This window comes from Felis catus, chromosome B3 (assembly GCF_018350175.1).
Source record: "Felis catus isolate Fca126 chromosome B3, F.catus_Fca126_mat1.0, whole genome shotgun sequence".
Taxonomy (NCBI): domain Eukaryota; kingdom Metazoa; phylum Chordata; class Mammalia; order Carnivora; family Felidae; genus Felis; species Felis catus.
In genome coordinates, this window is record NC_058373.1 from 17,202,618 (window position 1) to 17,221,971 (window position 19,354).

The 19,354-nt window shown below is 44.5% G+C and overlaps 1 protein-coding gene across 3 annotated transcripts in view; it reads right to left on the reverse strand.

Annotated features, from left to right (window-relative positions):
* Positions 1–19,354, reverse strand: part of IGF1R (insulin like growth factor 1 receptor) — a 310,805-nt gene that overhangs the window by 61,155 nt on the left and 230,296 nt on the right. For all 3 annotated transcript variants that reach the window (XM_023254966.2, XM_045058873.1, XM_023254968.2), the window contains exons 3-5: positions 12,192–12,504; positions 7,863–8,011; positions 5,340–5,484 (exon numbers count right to left, since the gene is read on the reverse strand). In XM_023254966.2, coding sequence (XP_023110734.1) covers positions 5,340–5,484; positions 7,863–8,011; positions 12,192–12,504 — 607 coding nt within the window. The remainder of the gene's footprint in view (positions 1–5,339; positions 5,485–7,862; positions 8,012–12,191; positions 12,505–19,354) is intronic.

The window sequence follows — 19,354 nt, forward strand, 5'->3', positions numbered from 1 at the left end:
AGTAACCAATAACGACCACCTCCCCACCTGCTCTGATGAAGGGCAGGAAAGATGTGGAAGCAAAGGAAAGCGAAAGGGCTGGGAATCTGCATGGTGCACAGAAGACAGCTCCAGGGCCAGTGTTTAGAGCACTGCATTGGAGAATCCAAACATCAGGGTCTGAGCATCATCTCCACCGCTCACTAAAGCAACAACTCTAGGCAGTGTCTTATTTGGCTTCTCCCAGGCTGGGAAAAAGGGAATTGAGGGCTAGGAGTTCAAACTACGGGGGTGGAAGGGATATTCCTGCCTTTCAGCCCTTACTGACAAATTGAAAAAAAAAAAATCTGCAAATACACAGCTGATCATTCCCTTTCATTTCTCGGAGAAACCATAGACTCTTTCCGGCTGTCTCTAGGGGGCATCAGAATCCAGCACACAAGGACCGTCTCCAGCATCCTAGCAATCTGCAACAGATACAGGATTTGGCCTTTTCACAGATGCGGCTTTACACCACATCCAATCTCCCCCAAATCCGATATTTGCACCAACCTTGGAGGCTCAGCAAGGGCGGGCATTTATATTCAAGTGCCACTAGGCACCAGACAGAAACTCAGAACATGTTTCCCCTTTGATTGTTTTCTGAATAGCTTTACTGAGGTAGAATTTACCTACCAAAAACTGTACCCATCATAAGTGTACAGAGCCATGAGCTTCATAAATTTATACAGCTGTCCAACCATCACCACAATGCAGTTTCGGAATATTTCCACGATGTCAAAGTTCCCTCCCTGCCAACGCTGGTCAGTCTCTGCCCCTACTCCCAGCCTTCACCAATCTGCTTGCCGTCTCCACAGTTCTGCTTTTTGTAGAAACTAATGGAATCACGTAATGTGCAGCCTTTTGTGTCTGGCTTTTTTCCCACTTAGCTCAATGTTTCTGAGGGTTACCCATGTTGTTATATTATTGTTGAATAGTATTCCATTGTGCCACAGTTAGTTTATCCACTCATCTGTTGATGGACATGTGGACTGTTTCCAGTGTTTTTTTGTTTTTGTTTTTGTTTTTTTGAGGTGGGGGGTGGGCTATCATGAATAATCCTGTTAGGAACATTCACATTCAGGTCTTGTGTGGGCACGTTTTCATTTCTCTTGGGAAGATACTGGGTAGAGCCTGGAATTGCTGAGTCACATGGTTGAGTCTTTATTTTTAAAAGTCCCCACAGCCCTGTTGCAGCCTAATCTGAGAGTTGCAGGAAGGCAGGATGAAGCGCCAAGTTTTGCAAAGTCAAGTGGTAGGATAGTGAGCACAGAGATGCCTGAAGGCCCCAAGGTTTTCAATTCTTATATCCCTTGCTACCTGCATCTGCTTTTATGCTTTTTGGAGCAACAATCCTTGGGCACCAAAGAATCTGAAATTCTAACTCCTCATTTGTCTGATGCCATAAAAAAATAAGGGTGTCCAAATGAAGGGACTGTCAAGATAGCAGAAATATTCTGTTTTCTATTCCAGGGCTTAACAATTAGTCATTTTATATAAATCTTATACGTGTGTATTACAAGACCCATTTCCTTCTTAAGTAGCAGGAAAACCTTGATTTCTTAATGTCTAAGGCTATTAGTCTAGAAACACATCACAGTACGCAGCCTGAGTCACGTCCTCGAGGAAACCTGGAGGTCTGAGTGCTTGCGGACAGACTGACGACTGCCTCACGCTGTCGGGCCCTGTTCTTCCAGCCACCAAGTACCTTGCTGCCTGTTCAGATGTGATTCTGCCCACATCTTTCGCCACCCTGGAAATCAGATTACAAAATCGGCTCGCTTGGAATACAAACTCGAGCTCCACTCCAGGTAAAATGCTTGAGCTTCATGTTCTGCGCTGGACTCAGTGGTCTGGGTTGCGCAAGGGACTTGGAGGTAGATCTCAGTTCCGGTCTGGAAAGCCAAGGTCTTCAGACAGAAGGATCCCTGCGCTATGGATTTGTCTGCTCTCCATCCAAACCAAATGCTATGAAACTTCCATTGAGCCAAATGGTGGCACTTATTAGTGTTCTTGTCAGCTACAGAAGTTCAAGAAAAATGTCCTTTAAGGCAGTAGTGTGACAAGAAAATATTTAGGAAAAGAGGCAAAGTGCTTTGAGGAGGCACACGTTGAGGAGAAGAAATGACAGGACACAGCAATGGTATCCAATTGTGGCTACACAGTGAAATCACCTCAGATTCTTAAGAAAATCATTGGCACCTGGATCCCACCCCCAAACATCCTGACCACACTGGGAGTGCCACTTGGGCTACTGGGATTTTTTTTTTTTTTTTTACCTGTCCCCACCCAAGAGGATTCTAACATGTCGCAAAGTTGGGAAAGCACTGGGATAAAAATTTTCTTGGCTTAAACCAAAGGCGCACAGAAACGAAATGTCCAGGTCGCTCTGCTAACTCTCCTCGGGCTCGAAAGAATACATTCCATCGTTTACCTAAATTATAACCTCCACGCCTGGGTGCATAACACCTTACGTAATTCTAATACCACCTACCTCTCCAGCATTATTTGCCAAACAGGTCCCAGGATGCCCCAACTCGCCGCCTTTGCGGTTGCTGCCCTATCCTGAACTGCCCTCTTCACCTTCTGCTTTCTGAGTGTTTCTGGAAACACTTCGAGGCCCATGTCAAATGCCACCCTGGGATCTTTGTAATCAGATTATCTGCCTCTTTCTCATGCCCGTGGCACATTCCTTTCCCTTCCCTGGGAGCACCTTGCAAGTTCTGCTTCTGCACTGTTGTTGGTATTTATTTTTATCATATTCCTTTCTTCTCTGCCTCTCTCTGACTCTTCCCTCCTTGCAGGGGTGGGGAGAGCTGGTGAAGGGCTGGAACGAACGCTCTTCCTAAGTTTCAGGATGCAAAACAAAGAACTGAGTTGTTGCTTGTGGGCACACCTGGTGCAAAAAGCTGTTAGGAGCGTTCATCACAAGTGACGATGACCTAAACCTTTTTTGGTCATGGGAGGGGAAGGCCCATGAGAGAACGCAACTCCCACCAAGACAGGCAAGAGTCTCAAGCACCCCAGCTAAAGAGAGAACCCGCAAGGAGCGCCCGGGTGGCTACGTCAGTTAAGCACCCAACTGTTCATTTTTGGTTCAGGGTCCCGGGGTTGTGGGATCGAGCCCTGCCTCAGGCTCTGAGCTGAGCAAGGAGTCTGCTTAAGATTCTCTCTCTCTTCCTCCCTGCTCATGGTTTCTCTCTCTCTCTCTGTCTAAAGTAGTAGTCTCTCTACTTTAGAGAGAGAGAGAGAGAAAGAGGGAAAGAGACAGATAGACAGACTCCAAGAAGCAGCACATAGGAATTAAAGGCTGGAAGCCCAGCATCCTCGGAGCTTACAAGGGCCACTGATCAGCAGTGGGATGTGAAAACTCACAGCCCCATCTGCCCTCCCTTGTCATCGAAAATGTTAATAGCAGGCGGGGGTCTGAAGCATCCTGGAGCCTGGAGGAGTCCCAAACACCTGAGCAATGACAGGCATCCTTTAAAGAGCCCCCACGGGGACTTCAGGTTCTATACAAACTTCAGGCAGTCAGAAATGTGTCATCTACATCCCTACAAATAAAAATCAGTCTTAGTTCTCATCTGCCTTTAAAGGCATCGTACCTTTCAGTGGCCACACGACTGAAAGGTAATCCCCTCGTATAACCATTCCTAATAAAAATTACACTCTCCTCCCAGCTTTCATCTCTATGTATATCACTTGTTCAGCCTGGGGGAGGGGAGGAATGTGTATCTTTAAGCAGCAGGAAAAGTTGCTGATACCGACCTGCCAAAGGAAAAGTGCTTACCAACACGAGGGATCCCAGGAACACAAACCTGGAGAGAAAAAGAGCTGTGCTAAACTTCACTCTAAGATTTCATGTAACAAAAAGTAGCCAGCACCCCAAAATGGCAGAGCCCCAGCTTGATGTACAAGTGACTTGGGACACTGTGGGGCACAGTGGCAGCCTTCTTGGATTTGTGGGGAGAAAGAAAGTTTTTTTTTTTCCTCGAGAATCAGTGTTCCCAGTGGGGAGGACAGTGTGCTTTTCCAGGATGGAATGAAGGGCTGCCCTCTCTCTTTAGCTGTATCAGATGATGGAATTTTAAGAATTTAAGACTGACCAAGAGTTAGTCTGAGAAAAGCAGGGAGGCTATAAAGAAACCCTTATGGGGTAACTCTATCCAGTCGGGGCAGATAAATCAGCAAGGACAACCTTTCCCATGACCTTCCCACCTCTTTCTTTCCTAAATGATTTCCCCAAATTCTCTTTGGAAGGAATTTGCTCTTTAATGAATGTCTCCTTTTATTGCAAAGCTTAAAGCCGGGCAAGAGTTGTATTGAAAGGGAGTATGAAGAGAAAGGTATGTATGCAGAGGTACACGCAGGCTAACTTCTAGAAAGAAACCGTAGCAAGAAACATCAATTCTTGTTTACCTGGTAGCGAAAAGCCTCCAGCTAGTTTAAAAGCCCCGATCACAAAGCATACTTCTGCAGAAGGCAAAAAATTCTACCAGTAGCGTAAATCCTGTAGGCTAATTGATAAAACAATTTTGTGACTCATGATTTCTGTGTAACAAAATGAACTATCCAGACTCCTCCAGATCGCTTACGTTCCCGTATATAGTTTATCCGTGAACAACGTGGGGGTTAGGGTGCTGCACTCTGCATAGCCACCAACGCACACGTAATTTTTGACATTCCCCACACTTATCTACTAACAGTCTACTGTTGACCAGAAGTCGTCCTATCAACAATTGATTAACACATATTTCATATATTATATGTGTTATATACTGTGCCCCTACACCAGAGTCAGCTGGGGAAGATGTTAGTTAAAAAATTATAAGGAAAATAACATTTACAGTACTGCACTGTATTTATGCAAACAAAACTGTGTATAAGGGGACCCGCGTGATTCAAACCACATTGTTCAAACCAAGGGTCAACTGTATTTTAAAAGACAGAATGGTTTTCCATAGTGTGTAGCATCCTGAGGTAGATAAGAGTCATGTAAATGATGATTAAGCACCTTAGACCTATTTCTATTGCTTTTGGCACAGAGGGTCCCCACCAGCACCCCTGTCTTGTAGACACGCAGCCCGTGATCGACGGGTCACAACACACTTTTCCAAAACAGCAACGTCCCGCGGATGGAGTCATGCGTCTGTGAGACCCCACCTGAGGACATGGGCCATCTCGCAGGTAGCGTCGGACCCGCAATACCTTCGTTTCCTCCTAACAAGAAAGGGCCCTCACCTTAGTAACGCAGAGTCTTACAAGCACACTGCTTCTTTTGTAAAAGGAGGATGTCGGCTCATGACATTCGGAGCACTTACCCCTCCAGCTGCTCCTCTCCTAAGATCTGGCGAAGGTTTTTGAGGAAGGACAAGGAGACCAAGGCGTGGGAATGGCGGATCTTCACATAGCCTGTCACCACCTCGATGAGTCCCATGAAGTTCTCCAGCTCCGAGGCAATGTTATCTGCACCAAGAGGGGGGCCGCGTTAGCGAGCGTTCGCGAAGCGTGAGGATGCCACACTCGGCTTCCCACAAACGTGTTTGGAGAACGATTCCGTGGCAGGTCGTGGTGCCACTGAGAGGCTCAGGCCGCTGGTGCAGGAACTTGCCATCCCTGTCAAAAACGTACTTCCCCGGGCTTGACTTTGAACAACCTCTCCTGGGACAGGGCCCCACAGAGTCAGGGGAAGGAGACTCTCTAGAAGGCTGGGTACCATAGCTCCCGGGCTGATTAACAGAATGTAAAATCATAAATACCAGACTGCCAATTAGCGAAGGCTGACAAATCTGGGGAATGTCTTTTAATACGCTCTGTCAACAGACAGTGCTGCCTCCACAGTACAAGGGCATGACTAAATAAACAACGTTTTCTCGGTCTCATTAGGAACTGCCTTTGCTGCATTTCTAGTTCCTAAGATACAGGGATCTATATTTAAAGGGTCCATCTTACTAAGATTGGAAGAAAACACACCAAAATGTTAATGATGGTTATCTGCTGGTGATGTTTAAAAATTCGTTTCTGTGCTTCTGTTTTTATAATGCACACATATGATTTTTCTCTAAGTGTTTTTTATAATGCACATATGATTTTTTTCTGAGCGTTTTTATAATGCACACATGACTTTTCTCTAAGTGTTTTTTATAATGCACACATATGATTTTTTTCTGAGTGTGTTTATAACGCTCACATGATTTTTTTTTCTGAGGGTTTTTTATAACACACACACGATTTTTTTTCTGAGGGTTTTTATAACGCACACGTATGATTTTCATAACGAGAGAATAGTTGGAGAAAGAGCTGCTACTACTACCTATGTGAAAACAACATAATATATCAATGGTGTATTTCCTGTAATCTTGTTATAAACACAGGAAGTTGCCTGCAGTTGATATTTCAAGGAAAAGATCCTGAATTTTATTTTATTTTATTTTATTTATTTATTTATTTTTTTAAAATTTTTTTTAATGTTTATTTTTGAGAGAGACAGAGACAGAATGCGAGTGGGTTAGGGGCAGACAGAGGGAGACACAGAATCCAAAGCAGGCTTCGAGCTGTCAGCACAGAGCCCGACGCGGGGCTCGAACCCATGAGCTGTGAGATCATGACCCGAGCCGAAGTCGGATGCTCAACCGACTGAGCCACCCAGGCGCCCCAAGATCCTGAATTTTAAATGTGGGGCGGGATGCATGCCTGATATGAACATTAAAAAAAAAAAAAAGAAGAAGAAAAAGGTTTGGTACTTAAAGGGTATGTTCTAGGGATAAGGACATCTTTTCAAAAATTAAGAAATCTAGTAAGAGCCAAAGGAATAAAGCTTTAGAAGCACCTTAAGGGTAAGAAGATTCTAGCCAGAGATGCCAAGCTATCTCTGTGGTGGTTGTGTCAAAAGTGCTATGAAAAATCAGGGGTTTCAAAAACTCCAAATGGACTGAGCATAAACATGTCTCTGCCATCTAGAAACCATAAGAGCTCTGCTCACTCACTGAACACACAGTATTAAGGACAAGTAAATTCACAGAATAAATCAATCAGTCATTTTTTTTTCTCCATCTGTAAAGATTTCTCCCCAAAAGGATTTAGGGAACCTCAAGGTGTTCTTACTACTTTTATTCTAGTGTAGGCAACGATCATCAGTACCTTGACCTAGTGGTCCCAGTGACGGAGAATTTAAGGCTAGAAGCCATTGTCAGCTGAAGATCAGAAACGAAAATATCACAGAATAAGTCCATGAGTAATGCTTCTGCACACATGCAATTACCAGGAATGCCATCTACTCCAAATGATGGCAATCTTACAGGGGTGAAGATTGAAGCTTTGATGACACACACTTGTATTTTTTTTTTTCCGGCTCTCCAAAGTAAATTAGGAGATTAACCACTCTTTGGACTCAATAAAATTTCAAAGTGGTATCATTAAACTCTTCTCTTTGCTCAGTCTCCTCAATACATTCAAGAAACCAAAACTCTTTGGACTTGGAGCCATGTGATCTCGCTCCAGCTGCAGGCTGCAGAGTCATACCTTCGGTCTACCAGCCTCTTCTGGGGCTTGTGTGTGTTGGGACCTGCATCTCCTGCAGGGGCGATGGGACTAACAGAAAGACGAGTGGCGACCCACAGCGTGAATCGACACTGAGCCCACGGCTAAAAAACAGACTGCCTTTCAATCTGTTTTTTTTTATCTTGAAGGGAAACTCAAAAAACAGGTGTTGGGCACGAGGCTTATACACCATGTTGTTTTTCTAGGCCCGTACTGCAGTTGTGAGGCACGGATGGGAAGGAAAGCCATCAACAAAAGGAAACCAAGGGATCCAGCCATCTCTTCCGGGGGGATGGAATACTTACTGCCTCGGCGGATATTAATGAGCAGATTGCCCTTGAAGATGGTGCATCCTTGGAGCATTTGAGCAGAGGTAACAGAATCAATGGTCTTTGTTTTCTTCTCCTCCTCGCAGACCTTGGGGCAAGGACCTTCACAAGGGATGCAGTACATGCTGTTGAAGATAAAGAATCAACCAAGAGAACTGAGTCAGGCTCTGTGCATTAAAAAAAAAAAAAAAAAATCACGAAGGTACGCTTTTATTCTGGTTATTTTGCGGCACATGTTACAAAATGCAACGGTTCTGAAGCACGTAAGTAAGCACGCCACATCTCATCCCTAAGCCACCCAGGATAAGCCACTCAAGTTGCAACCAAAAGGAGAAAGTGCCTACAAAGGAAAAGCGTGCCTCTTGTTTCCAGACAAAGTATGTGGTGCACCCTTGAGGCATCCTATCGGCTGGGGAGCCAGCTGGTTCTATGTGGGAGAAAATAGCCTGGAAGAAAGGACACATTCGCTGGTGGCTCCTGTGGAAAATGGGGCCGCTCTCCGATGTTGTGGCCTTCCCTGGCACAGCCTGGGAGACTGCACAGGGAGAGCACAGGGCCAGCGGTGTCTCCGCCACAAAGGGGAGACTAACTCTCAAGGCCCGCCTCCCGACCAAACCCAGTGAGGGATTCCCAAAGGCATGTGGAATAGCACAGATCCATCATTTTCTTGCTAAAGCACAAATGAAATTATGTCTGGACGGTGTTTTGCAGCAACTTATAAATGGATCTGGGTGGTTTTCTCCACTGTACACGTGATGAAAGCGAGGAACTTGCACTACTTTGTAATGAACTCCTGTTTCAAATGCTATCCCAAACATCCTGCTAACCACCAAGATTCAGGGATCAGTGAGTGAGACTGGCCCTTCTCCTGATCACCTACGGTTGTTTAAGAAACAGCGGACAAAATGCTCATCAGGTTGCTGAACCACAGACCCGGGATCAAAGTGGGCTGATTTCCAAACAAAATAAAAGGTACAACCTTATGGAACATGTGTGTAATAAACAGAATGGTGAACTAATGAGCCAGGTGTATTTCCAGTGTTGTTCTTGAATGGCCTTTTCAACTTCATGAAGGTAAGTAAAAAACATTCAAGAAAGCAGTTGTAACTCTCTTCTCATGAAAGGCTTTTTTTTTTTTTTTTTTTTTTTTTTTAAATGGAACTTTCCTGCATATCTAAGGCAATGGCGCAGGAGTTTGTTTTGTTTATAAGCTCATAGGTAAACAAAATTTCCCTGTTCTTTTCCCATTTCATGTCAGGAGAATGCCAGGCAACGTTTCCCAAGGAGCTGGGCCAACCCCAGAAAGGCAGATTTCTCTTTCCTGTAACATCACACACAACATTCTTACTTCTACCGTGGGTAGTAGCTTCCCTTCAGCACTTTTTGTTGGTCTTTTATTACTTCTAACTCACCTACACACCATATAATACACCCACCCTCCCTTTCAAAAACCTTTTTTTTTTTCCTGAAACAATTGAGGATTCACAGAAAGTTATAGAGTACAGAAAGGTCTCCTGGACCCCTCACCTAGTTTCATCATCTAAAGGTTACATCTTCTATAATAATAATGCAATAGCAAAACCAGGTAATTAACACTGCTACAGTGTACCTATAATTCTGTGTGTGTCATCTTATCTCTTGTGTGATCTTCATGCAGTCAAGTTACAGACGTTCTTCATGAAGCTCTCCCATACAGCCACCCTGTCCTCATTTCCCTAACTCCTTCCTGGTGACCACCGATCTGTTCTCCATCATGGGAATTTTGTCATTTTTGAGACTGTTATATAAATGGAGTTACATAGTATGTGACCTTTTGAGACTGGCATATGAGTCTCTGGCATAGTATGAGACCTTCTGACACACAGCATAACGTCCTTGAGATCTATCCAAGTTGTTGTGTATTTCAACACTCTGCTCCCATATATTGCTGAATTATTCCTCCACGGTATGCATGTAACACAGTGTGCTTAACCATTTACCTACTGTGGAACATCTAAGTTGTTTTCAGTCTTTGGCTATTACAAATGAAACTGCTATGAACAACTGTGTACCTGTTGTTCTGTGGACGTATGTTTTCATTTCTCCGGGATGAATGTCCAGTAGTATAACTTCTAGGGTCGCGTGTTAAGTGTATGTTTAGTTTTCCCTGACGTTTTATTCAAATAGCAATTTCTGAACCAAACACCTTTGCTAAACTGTCTAGGAATCATCTAGCACTTTAAAAATGTTTTTCTAAGGAAGTGCTCTGATTACATGTTTATAGATTAAGCTTCCTTGAATCCATTCTGGTACGGAGAGGGTATAAACAGCATTAATAAATATTTTAAACTCAGTGTCAAATAGGCCTTAAAGGCTGAGAGGGGTATTTATTCTTTCTTGACGGTGTTTTATCTTAAAATAGAAGAGGTATATCTGTAGCTCTGAACAGACTATAAGGGCTGGTAGGGAAAATAACAGCTCGATTCTTTGAAAACGCACTGCAGTGGGAGAAACAACACTGTTGAAATGCTTAGCACTCCCTTCTGGCGCACTACATTGCAGGACGGGGTACCCCGAGGACAAAGATGGTACCACCCCCAGTTCTTGCACCAGCTGCCCTATCTCCATGCCCACTCCCACGGAGGAAGCAGAGCTGCGCCTCATGTGGGTTCTAGGCACTGCCCAGGGCATTGGGAAAGCCCTCCTAAGTTCTAAGTCTGCCAATAAAAGGGGAATAAAATGTGGTAGACTTAATTCTGGGTGGAATATGTACACTTTAGAGCTCATTGTGAGTCCCTGGCACACTATCTTTTAGTTAAAGCCATTGTAACAGGTGAAAAGCTGTTCTATGTCTAATATTATGAAATCATGTCAGTTCTAGCTTTGTCTTGAAATTAAGCCTAGGGTATAAGCCACATCTCCAAATATTACACTGGAATACACAATCCCCTTTCGAAAGACTTGCTTGAGGGGTGCCTGGGTGGCTCAGTGGGTTATGTGTTCAACTCTTCGTTTAGGCTCCCATCCTGAGCTCACGGTTCATGGGTTCGAGCCCCGTGTCTGGTTCTGCAGTGACAGCACAGAGCCTTCTGGGATTCTTGCTCTCTTCTCTCTCTTGGCCCGCACCCCCAACCACCCCCGCCCCCGCCAGCTTGTGCATGGGTGCTCTCTCTCTCTCTCAAAATAAATAAATAAAACTGCTTGATGCAGTTACCAGAAATAGACTGCAGCAAAAAGCAGGTGAGTTGCACATTCAAAATTAGTGTTTACTTTTCTAATAGTATTTTTTACTTGCAGAAGATTGCTACAGAACCCAGGCACATAAGGGTCTCCTGGTGCTAAGCTAATCATGGAGGAAGCATTTGGCCCACTGCAACTGAACTATTCTTCCCTAAAAGTCCTCTGCTCTAACAGGAGGGAAGAACAACCCCATATCCCTAGTCTTCTTTTGATTCCAGGGCTATAGTTCCCTATTTTACAACAATGCTATTATTGCTTTTTGAAAAACATAAGCCAACAACAAATTTACGGAAGCCCGGTGGGCATGCACGAGGGGGATGGTCTCTGCTGTGGACAACTTCTTTGCTTCCCAAGTGAAGTCCCCACGTTCAGGAAGGAAAACGAGAGAGATGGACAAAAACGAGGGAAGGTGACGGTGGAGGAAGCCAGCGAGTGAGAGGAGCAGGTGCTGACGGAAAACACAGGTTACTTGATAAGCTGCCGGTTAGTCTGGTGCCGCTAGCGTGGGCACAGGATGGAGCTTGTGTTATCGGACTTTTGGGCCTGCAGGCTGCCCCAGGGATGCTGGTCAGGGCTTGGCTTGGCTTGGCTTGGCTTTCCGCCTGTGCTCCCAAAGACTTCACTGGGCCTGTGCCGAGTGGCAGGAAGTGGGGCAGGGCCATCCTAAGTCTACAGCCCTCCCAGGTCTCCCCCACACCCCAGCACGGCCTGGATGGTAGCCTGGCAAGGGCAGGGAGGGGAGAGAGTGACCTCCAGGCCGTACCTAGGCCAGCAAGTCAGGTATTTAATTTCAAATGGCCAGGCAGTACACTTCCACAACAAATGCAAGCCATTTATTATTATTATTATTATTATTATTATTATTATTATTATAGTTATCATTATTATTACTATTATTGTCCAACTGCTCCTAGAATCTCCTACAAAATGTCAGCTACGCTTGTCCTCTCAAGGGGATCCATCGCTCTTAACCTCCCGGGGTTCCCACCGCCCAGATGGAACAAGGGCAGCGCCAACCTCCCTGCTCCCCGGGAGGGGGGGGGGGGATGGAGGTGGGGGTGGGAAAGCGGGGACTGCGGGACTGACCTCTGACTCCCGTTCCGGATGAACCCCGAGGGGCACTCCTGCATGCACTCGCCGTCGTGGATCACGAACCCCTCGGAGTCGCTGCTCTCGGCGCTGGGGATGTTGGCGCAGAAGTCGCGGTCCACGCAGCGCCAGCCCTCAAAGCGGTAGGTGTTGGGCGGGCAGGTGGGCACGCAGACGCCGGCGTAGTAGTAATGCCTGCAGGCCACGCAGGCCGTGTCGTTGTCCGGCGCGCTGCAGCTGCCCAGGCACTCGGGGTGACAGCACTCGTTGCTGTCCGTGCACGCCCGCTTCCCGCACGCGCTCGGGCACACTGTGGGGGCGGAAGGGACAGCGTGTGAGACTGGCAGGGGCTGGACAGCCTCCTCCGGGCCTGGCCTGCATGGTGGCCGGCCCCTCCCCGCCCCCCCCCCCCCCCCCACCATCCCCACCGGATCTCTCCAGTGACCGACAACCTACCACCCACCCACCTACCTGACCGCCTGGCTCTGCAGTCCCCACTGACTTGCAATGACAGTATTACAGACCCTAATCACACTTTCATCAAGGCAGGGAGAATATACTCTGTATTTGGAGTCAGGAGACCAGGTTTAAAGTCCAGCCTCTCCTATTTGCTCCCGGTTTGCTCCTGATGAGTCATTAGCTTCTCTGACCTTGACCCTCTCTCTTTTCTCATCTATAAAATGAGGGTAGTAATAGCCACATTAGAAGTTTGCCCCAGGCCAATGTGATAATGTGGTAGCCCTATGGGAACAATACGGTGTATTATTCCTTTAAAAAGCATTATGCGCTGTTCATTCTGCATTTTGAATGTATTTCTTGAATATCTTAAAAAGCCTCAGCGTGCAGAAATAGTTATTTCAAAGATTATTTTATTATTTATGATATTAAGAGTATCTTAAAATCGTTTAAAAAATCATTTACTTTAAAAATGATTAACCTAGAATATAGTAAAGACGATACTATTCAGGTTTACAAAATGGCTTTAGAGAAGTTTGTGTCTGCTTGGATATCAAAGGTCTGATTCCAAAAAATGATGGTATTAACTTACTCCCGTATCTTAACCTATTATATAACTGAGAGGCCCCTGTGTCTGACTGTTTTCCTCAAATACAAAAACAAAACAAAACAAAGCAACAAAAAAAGGGTGGGTGGGCAGTGTCTCTGAGTCCGGAGGATTCCCAGCGTATTAGAAACATTCTCCTTTGAGCCCCTCTGCTCAACTTAAGTGAAAGCAGTGTCTAAAAACCAGAGATCCACAATTCATGTCCCAAGCAGATGAGCTAGCATTTGTCTCCATAACAATGCTGTAATGATCACACTCCATGGGGCTGTTAGCCTCACTGGCAGATAAAATATAAATCAACAAAAATATGAAATCTGGTTTGTATTAGATGTCTCCTACTTTTTCTTGAGCTGGGAAAAAACACAAAATTATTTAAATATGTATATTATTGACTCTGACATATATTACTTAGTGAAGATTCTATTGTTCTTCCTTATAATCAAAGTATGTACTCAAAATAGTATCAGAGATCACAATTAAGAAATGAAAATATATAGGAGATCTAGTCCATTTGCCTCAAATGCCCTCTTTATTAATACCTTCATGTGGAACGCCCCCACACCCCTCCCAGGTCCCTTCCTATGCATGTGCATGTACATATAAATATCTACAAAAAAAGAACAAACCATTCTGAAACCATTTTTTGGCATAATATACTGTGGATTCCATAATCACTTAACACCTGCATTACATCTCACAGTATAGTGTAGGTTATAACCTGTCTCCTACTATGAGACATTGTTTACTCCCAACATTTTATTATTACAATCTGCAATCTTCATGAGAATCCTTAATTATTTCCTTAGGATCAATTTCCAGAATTGACCTCGCCAAGTCAAACTATGCTCTGGAAAGTTTGTGCCAATTTACACCCTACCAGTTGCATCCAAGAGTTCCTATCTTACTGCAAATAGGTGAATTTAAAAATGGACATCAGAACTTGGACACTCAAATAAAAACTGTCACCTCTGAAGAAAACGGACAAATTCTCAGGATACTGTTGAGCTTCTTAAAATAATTTTGCAAGCGTCTCCTTTGAAATCATCTTTTGGCAGAGACGGTAAGTTGCCTTCCGTTACTTATTCTTTTCATCTATTTTGGTAATAGAACCTTGAGTTTTTAATTGGGCATGTTGCCCCCAAAATATATCTAGATATTACCTCTCCTAGCCTCTCTTGTAGTTAGAAGTGACATATGTCCTAGCCAGTGAGATGTAAGAAAACCTTTTGGCTAGAACTTACTGGAAGATTCCTTAAAACAGAGTGAGCATGCCCTCCCTCCTTGCTGGCTGGAATGTAGGATCAATTCATCAAGCTCAAGCAGCCATCTTTTTTTTTTTTTTCAACGTTTTTATTTATTTTTGGGACAGAGAGAGACAGAGCATGAACGGGGGAGGGGCAGAGAGAGAGGGAGACACAGAATCGGAAGCAGGCTCCAGGCTCTGAGCCATCAGCCCAGAGCCTGACGCGGGGCTCGAACTCACAGACCGCGAGATCGTGACCTGGCTGAAGTCGGATGCTTAACCGACTGCGCCACCCAGGCGCCCCTCAAGCAGCCATCTTGGACCATGAGGTAGGCCATTAAGAAGGTAGAACAAGATAAAATGATCTTGGTCCCTCATGACCATGGACTGCTTACCTCTAGACTTCTCCAGATGAGAGAGAAGTAAACTTTTATCTTATTTATGTGCCTGCTATTTGTTAGATCCAACTGAAAAAATCCCAACTGAGATGCACACCTTCAGAGCTACTTACAAGCAAAAAAGAAAACCATTCTTGTTGGTTTATGTCATTTTTGTTTACCAGGATTGCCTCAATGACTTCTGGCTATTTCTAAAAACTAAGCTACCCAACAAATAACGAGAAGTAACTATCTCTAAGCACACCAACAAAGTATGTATTATAGACAGGAGTTCCTAAAATGTTGAGATACAAATATTGTCTACCAAGGAGATCATCTTGAAGAGGGTAACACTAATTTGAATTTATAAACCTTGCATATCTGTAGTAAATGCACACAGATGTGTGTGTGCATACGCGCACACACACAGGTTCTATCATCAGCTCTCACACATGAACATATCTAATAATAAAATAGATTAAGAGACTATTTAATTTCAAATATATCCATTATGGAGGTAACCTCAAAGCTCAAGATCTAAAGAACAAACTGTGTACCTTTGGTTCAGGTTTTTTAAACTAGTAACAGGAACAGAAGGCCATTTATCCTTTAGCTATCTATCTGTTTAGCAAGTGTTCATTTAGCAACATGCTGCACCTGTGTGTCAGATGTTGCCCTCAAGGAATGGACAATATGGCAGCTGAGTACAGGGGCGAATGGAGGTGCATGGCATGCCCTGGGAACCAGGGAAGGTTTTGAAGAGGTACTGAGGCTAGAGCTGCAAGATGAAAGATGATAAGGATGAGAATAAAGAATAACACAGATGAAGGGCACCCGGGTGGCTGTCGGTTGAGCATCTGACTTCAGCTCAGGTAATGATCTCCCGGGTTGTGAGTTCGAACCTCGCGTTGGGCTCACTGCTGTCAACTTGGAGCCCACTTAGGATCCTCTGTCTCCCTCCCCACCCCCCGCTCTCAAAAATAAACATAAAAAACCCCGAGTCCCAGAAACTGGGACCAGTATCTGCTCGCGAAACCCCCTTTCCTTCGCTTATGATTTAAATAAAATGCTACATAAAATCCTAAGTAGCAGACATTCACAGTAAATAGCATTAAAAACTCAAGAGCATTTAAAACAATAGAAAAAATATCCCCGTGCACCGGCTGGTAATCAGTTATACCCAAATGCAAATGTTGCGCATTTCCAGTATGAGAAAGAAAGAAAGAAAAACCCTGACAAAGTATCTGCAGCTTTATTTTGCATTCCATTCCCCATTCCAGTGGAAATAGCATCTCTGGGCAGTGGTCCACCGAGACCCTTCAAAGGAGTGCATTACATGGAGCGGCACGGTCAGTCAGTTCTTGCCACAAGCAGCACACAGGCTGGGGAATTAGGGTTTTGTTTCAGCGACGGGAGCTACTTCAGAAGGAATTTCAGAAAAGCTTAAATTAGGTAAAATCATGTTATTTATAGGCAGAACAATTCCTCTTAAAGGAATCACAAATCAAGGGGTTCCTTTGTGTTACATGATCCAAACTGCACGCCACATATTGAATACTCTAGGGGAATAAAAACGGGGTGTGATGGGGACAGAGGAGAAAGGAGAGGTCACTTGTCTTCTGGAGGACAAACTCTAAATAAGAGGCTGCTCCAGAGACGGAAGCTGGTGTTCCCCCAGCAGCACAATCAGAGGATTCTGGGAGGCAGGAGAACACTCAGGAAGTTCAGGATTAGAGAGTCCTGGAGTCAGCCCCAGAAGCCTGCTGTAAATTTTGTCTCTTCTCAATGTATATAAATATTATTAGTGTTTAGGACTATTAAGGGATTTCTTGAAAAGCCCTGGGCAGTGCGTCTCGCCAGCAGATGGATGGCTGCTCCACACAAATGCCAAAACTTAAAATTTAGTACAGTTACCAAATTTCCAATTACGGAGCTGTAGAAGAAAAAGAAGAGAGCCTCTTCCCTGGCTTTCATGAATAGGAGCACACCTAACATGATTAAAAGGCATTTCAGCTTTTCAAAATAAGAGGAAAACGGAAGCTGCTATAAACTAACAAACACACAGGGAGAAAAGCAAATTTATTTTGCCCACGAGATCCTTCTACTCATTGGGATTCTCAGAATGACCAACAATAAAAACAAAAGCCTATCTAAACTGCTGGAAAAACTAACGACATGTCCCACACCAACCACTAAAAAGATTAATTTGGGGTCACGGCCACATAAAGATGAGGTGTTGCATTTAAAAGCTCATTCCCTTCATTTTGGGGGGCAGCAAATAAGTCACATATCAGCCTTTAACTTCTTCCCTCCCTGGTGTCCTTGTACTTATTAAGTTCCTTCTAGTTTTTAGTGTTTTGTTTTTGTTTTTTACATTTGTTTTTGTTTTTGCCAGTCAGTTCCTTAACAATCTTTACCAAAGAGAAGCCATTTTAAAACCGATTATGAAGTGTTCGGTTGGAACTGAAGGTGGAGAACTCAACCTCTTCTCACGGAACAAAAAATTGAAAGGGGGCCATTTTGGAAATTATTTGGGATAAAATTGTGACAAAGAATAGAAATAGTTCATGGATGTTCGAGTGAGGTCAAACTTCTGAGTCAAAACACAGGCTAGTTTTGAGACATCTTAATTATTTCTGGGTTACCCTCTGTGACACATGCCTTTCCTGACTGACACGCATCCTTATGCATAAAGGTGAACCACGGCTAACTCCAGGAAAATGCACTTTAATTTCCAAAGTGCATAAGGGACATGCAGGGGCAAGAGAAATTTTATGGTTTTCTCGTCCTGCTAGGGGAGGAGTTGACTCCATCAGATAGAATCGTGAGCAGGGGGAGGGGAGGGATGCCAGCTGGGTGAGCTGAATGCCCAAATCCATTCAAGGCTGTTGGCATTGTCCTCCAGGGAGCACTCAGCCACAGGTGAGGGGATGAGAAAGGCTCCTTTGGACTGTTAAATATCAGCCTTAGGAGCCAGGCCCTAGGCTAGGTCCTGTAGACACACAAGCACAGGACAGCCAGCCCTCCCGGGGCTCCCCGCCCTGAGGACAGGCAGTGGGAGTACCAAGAGAGGCAAGCAAGGGACCAGTGAGGAGGGCTTTACAGGAGAAGGGACTGCCAGGAGCTTGAAAAGCCAGCAGGAGCTAGCAGGTGCATGGGGGTGCTGGCAGAACTGATGGGGAACGCGGGCCAGGAGAACCAGACTCAGGAAGAATGTGTGACTGACCAAGGCTTTGGGGACTGCAGGGGTACAGGAGACAGAGAGGAAAGATAGTGAGACCCAAGTTAGAGAGAGGTGAGAAGGGCCTTTTAACCCACAAGTAGGAGTTTGGAGTACTCTTAAAGAGGAAAAGGATGCTATTTAAGGATTCTAAGCTGGGCGTCACATGAGCAGATGTACATTTTAGAAGGATCACTCTGGCTGCTATATGGAAAACAGAAAGGACGGGTGACCCATGGAGTCACGGTTGCCATCACCGTGCGCCGTGACAGTGGTCCAGATCAAAGAGGCAGTGATGCGGATGGGGAGAGCAGGCAGCTTGAAGATACATCTGGAGAATGTGGGAAGTGTGGCGAGCTTTTGTTTTCGGAGGGACAGAGAAAGATCAGTTCAGTTTGGGATGTGTTGCTTGGTGTATGCCAGATGCTCTCACACTGTAAAATAATCTTCAATCTGTCCTCCCTTTTATCCTCATGCATACTCCTCCCCACCCGTCACCCCAAGCAAAGACCTCCATCAATGGGAGCAGAGTGTGAGGAACATCAAGGCTTCCCTGGCTCAGGGAGAGCTGCTACATTTTATCCCAGTGTATTAGTCTGGGCTCTCTAAACAAGTCAGCTAGCGTCAAAAGCAGGCTTATGGGAAAATGCTTAGAAGCCATGAAATAAAACAAAAATACAGCTGATACAACTATGTATGAGCTACACACATACCTGTGTGTGTTTATACATACATATACATATATATATACACATATATGTATGTGTGTGTATGTATATATATATGTATGTGTGTGTGTGTATGTGTGTGTGTGTGTGTGTATATATATATATATATATATATATATATATATATATATATTGCACATACTTATAGTAAAGCACAATTTCCTCAAAAGGAAGACAAGAAGAATCTACCTATCAAGTTTCTTGACATCCTGAGAACTGGCTAATGGAAAACTCTGGAGAACCACTGCCTGGAAATCCCAAGCGGAGCTTAAAACAACTGGCAGACAAGCTTCTGCCTGGAAGACTGTCGTATAAGCCAAATCAGTTACCCGTGGCAAAAGAAAGTTCACGTGGCAACCGGTATCTTAAAACGTTCCCCATAGAAAGTCACATTTGCAACAATGTTTCTCTTAAGGCCAAAAGAAACCTCCTCCTATACTAGAGAAAACATTGATTGCATTCAGGTTAGATTCCTGAAGATACTCGGTCTTCTCTGTTGGATCCAAGAGCATTCAGCGTGCCCACTGAA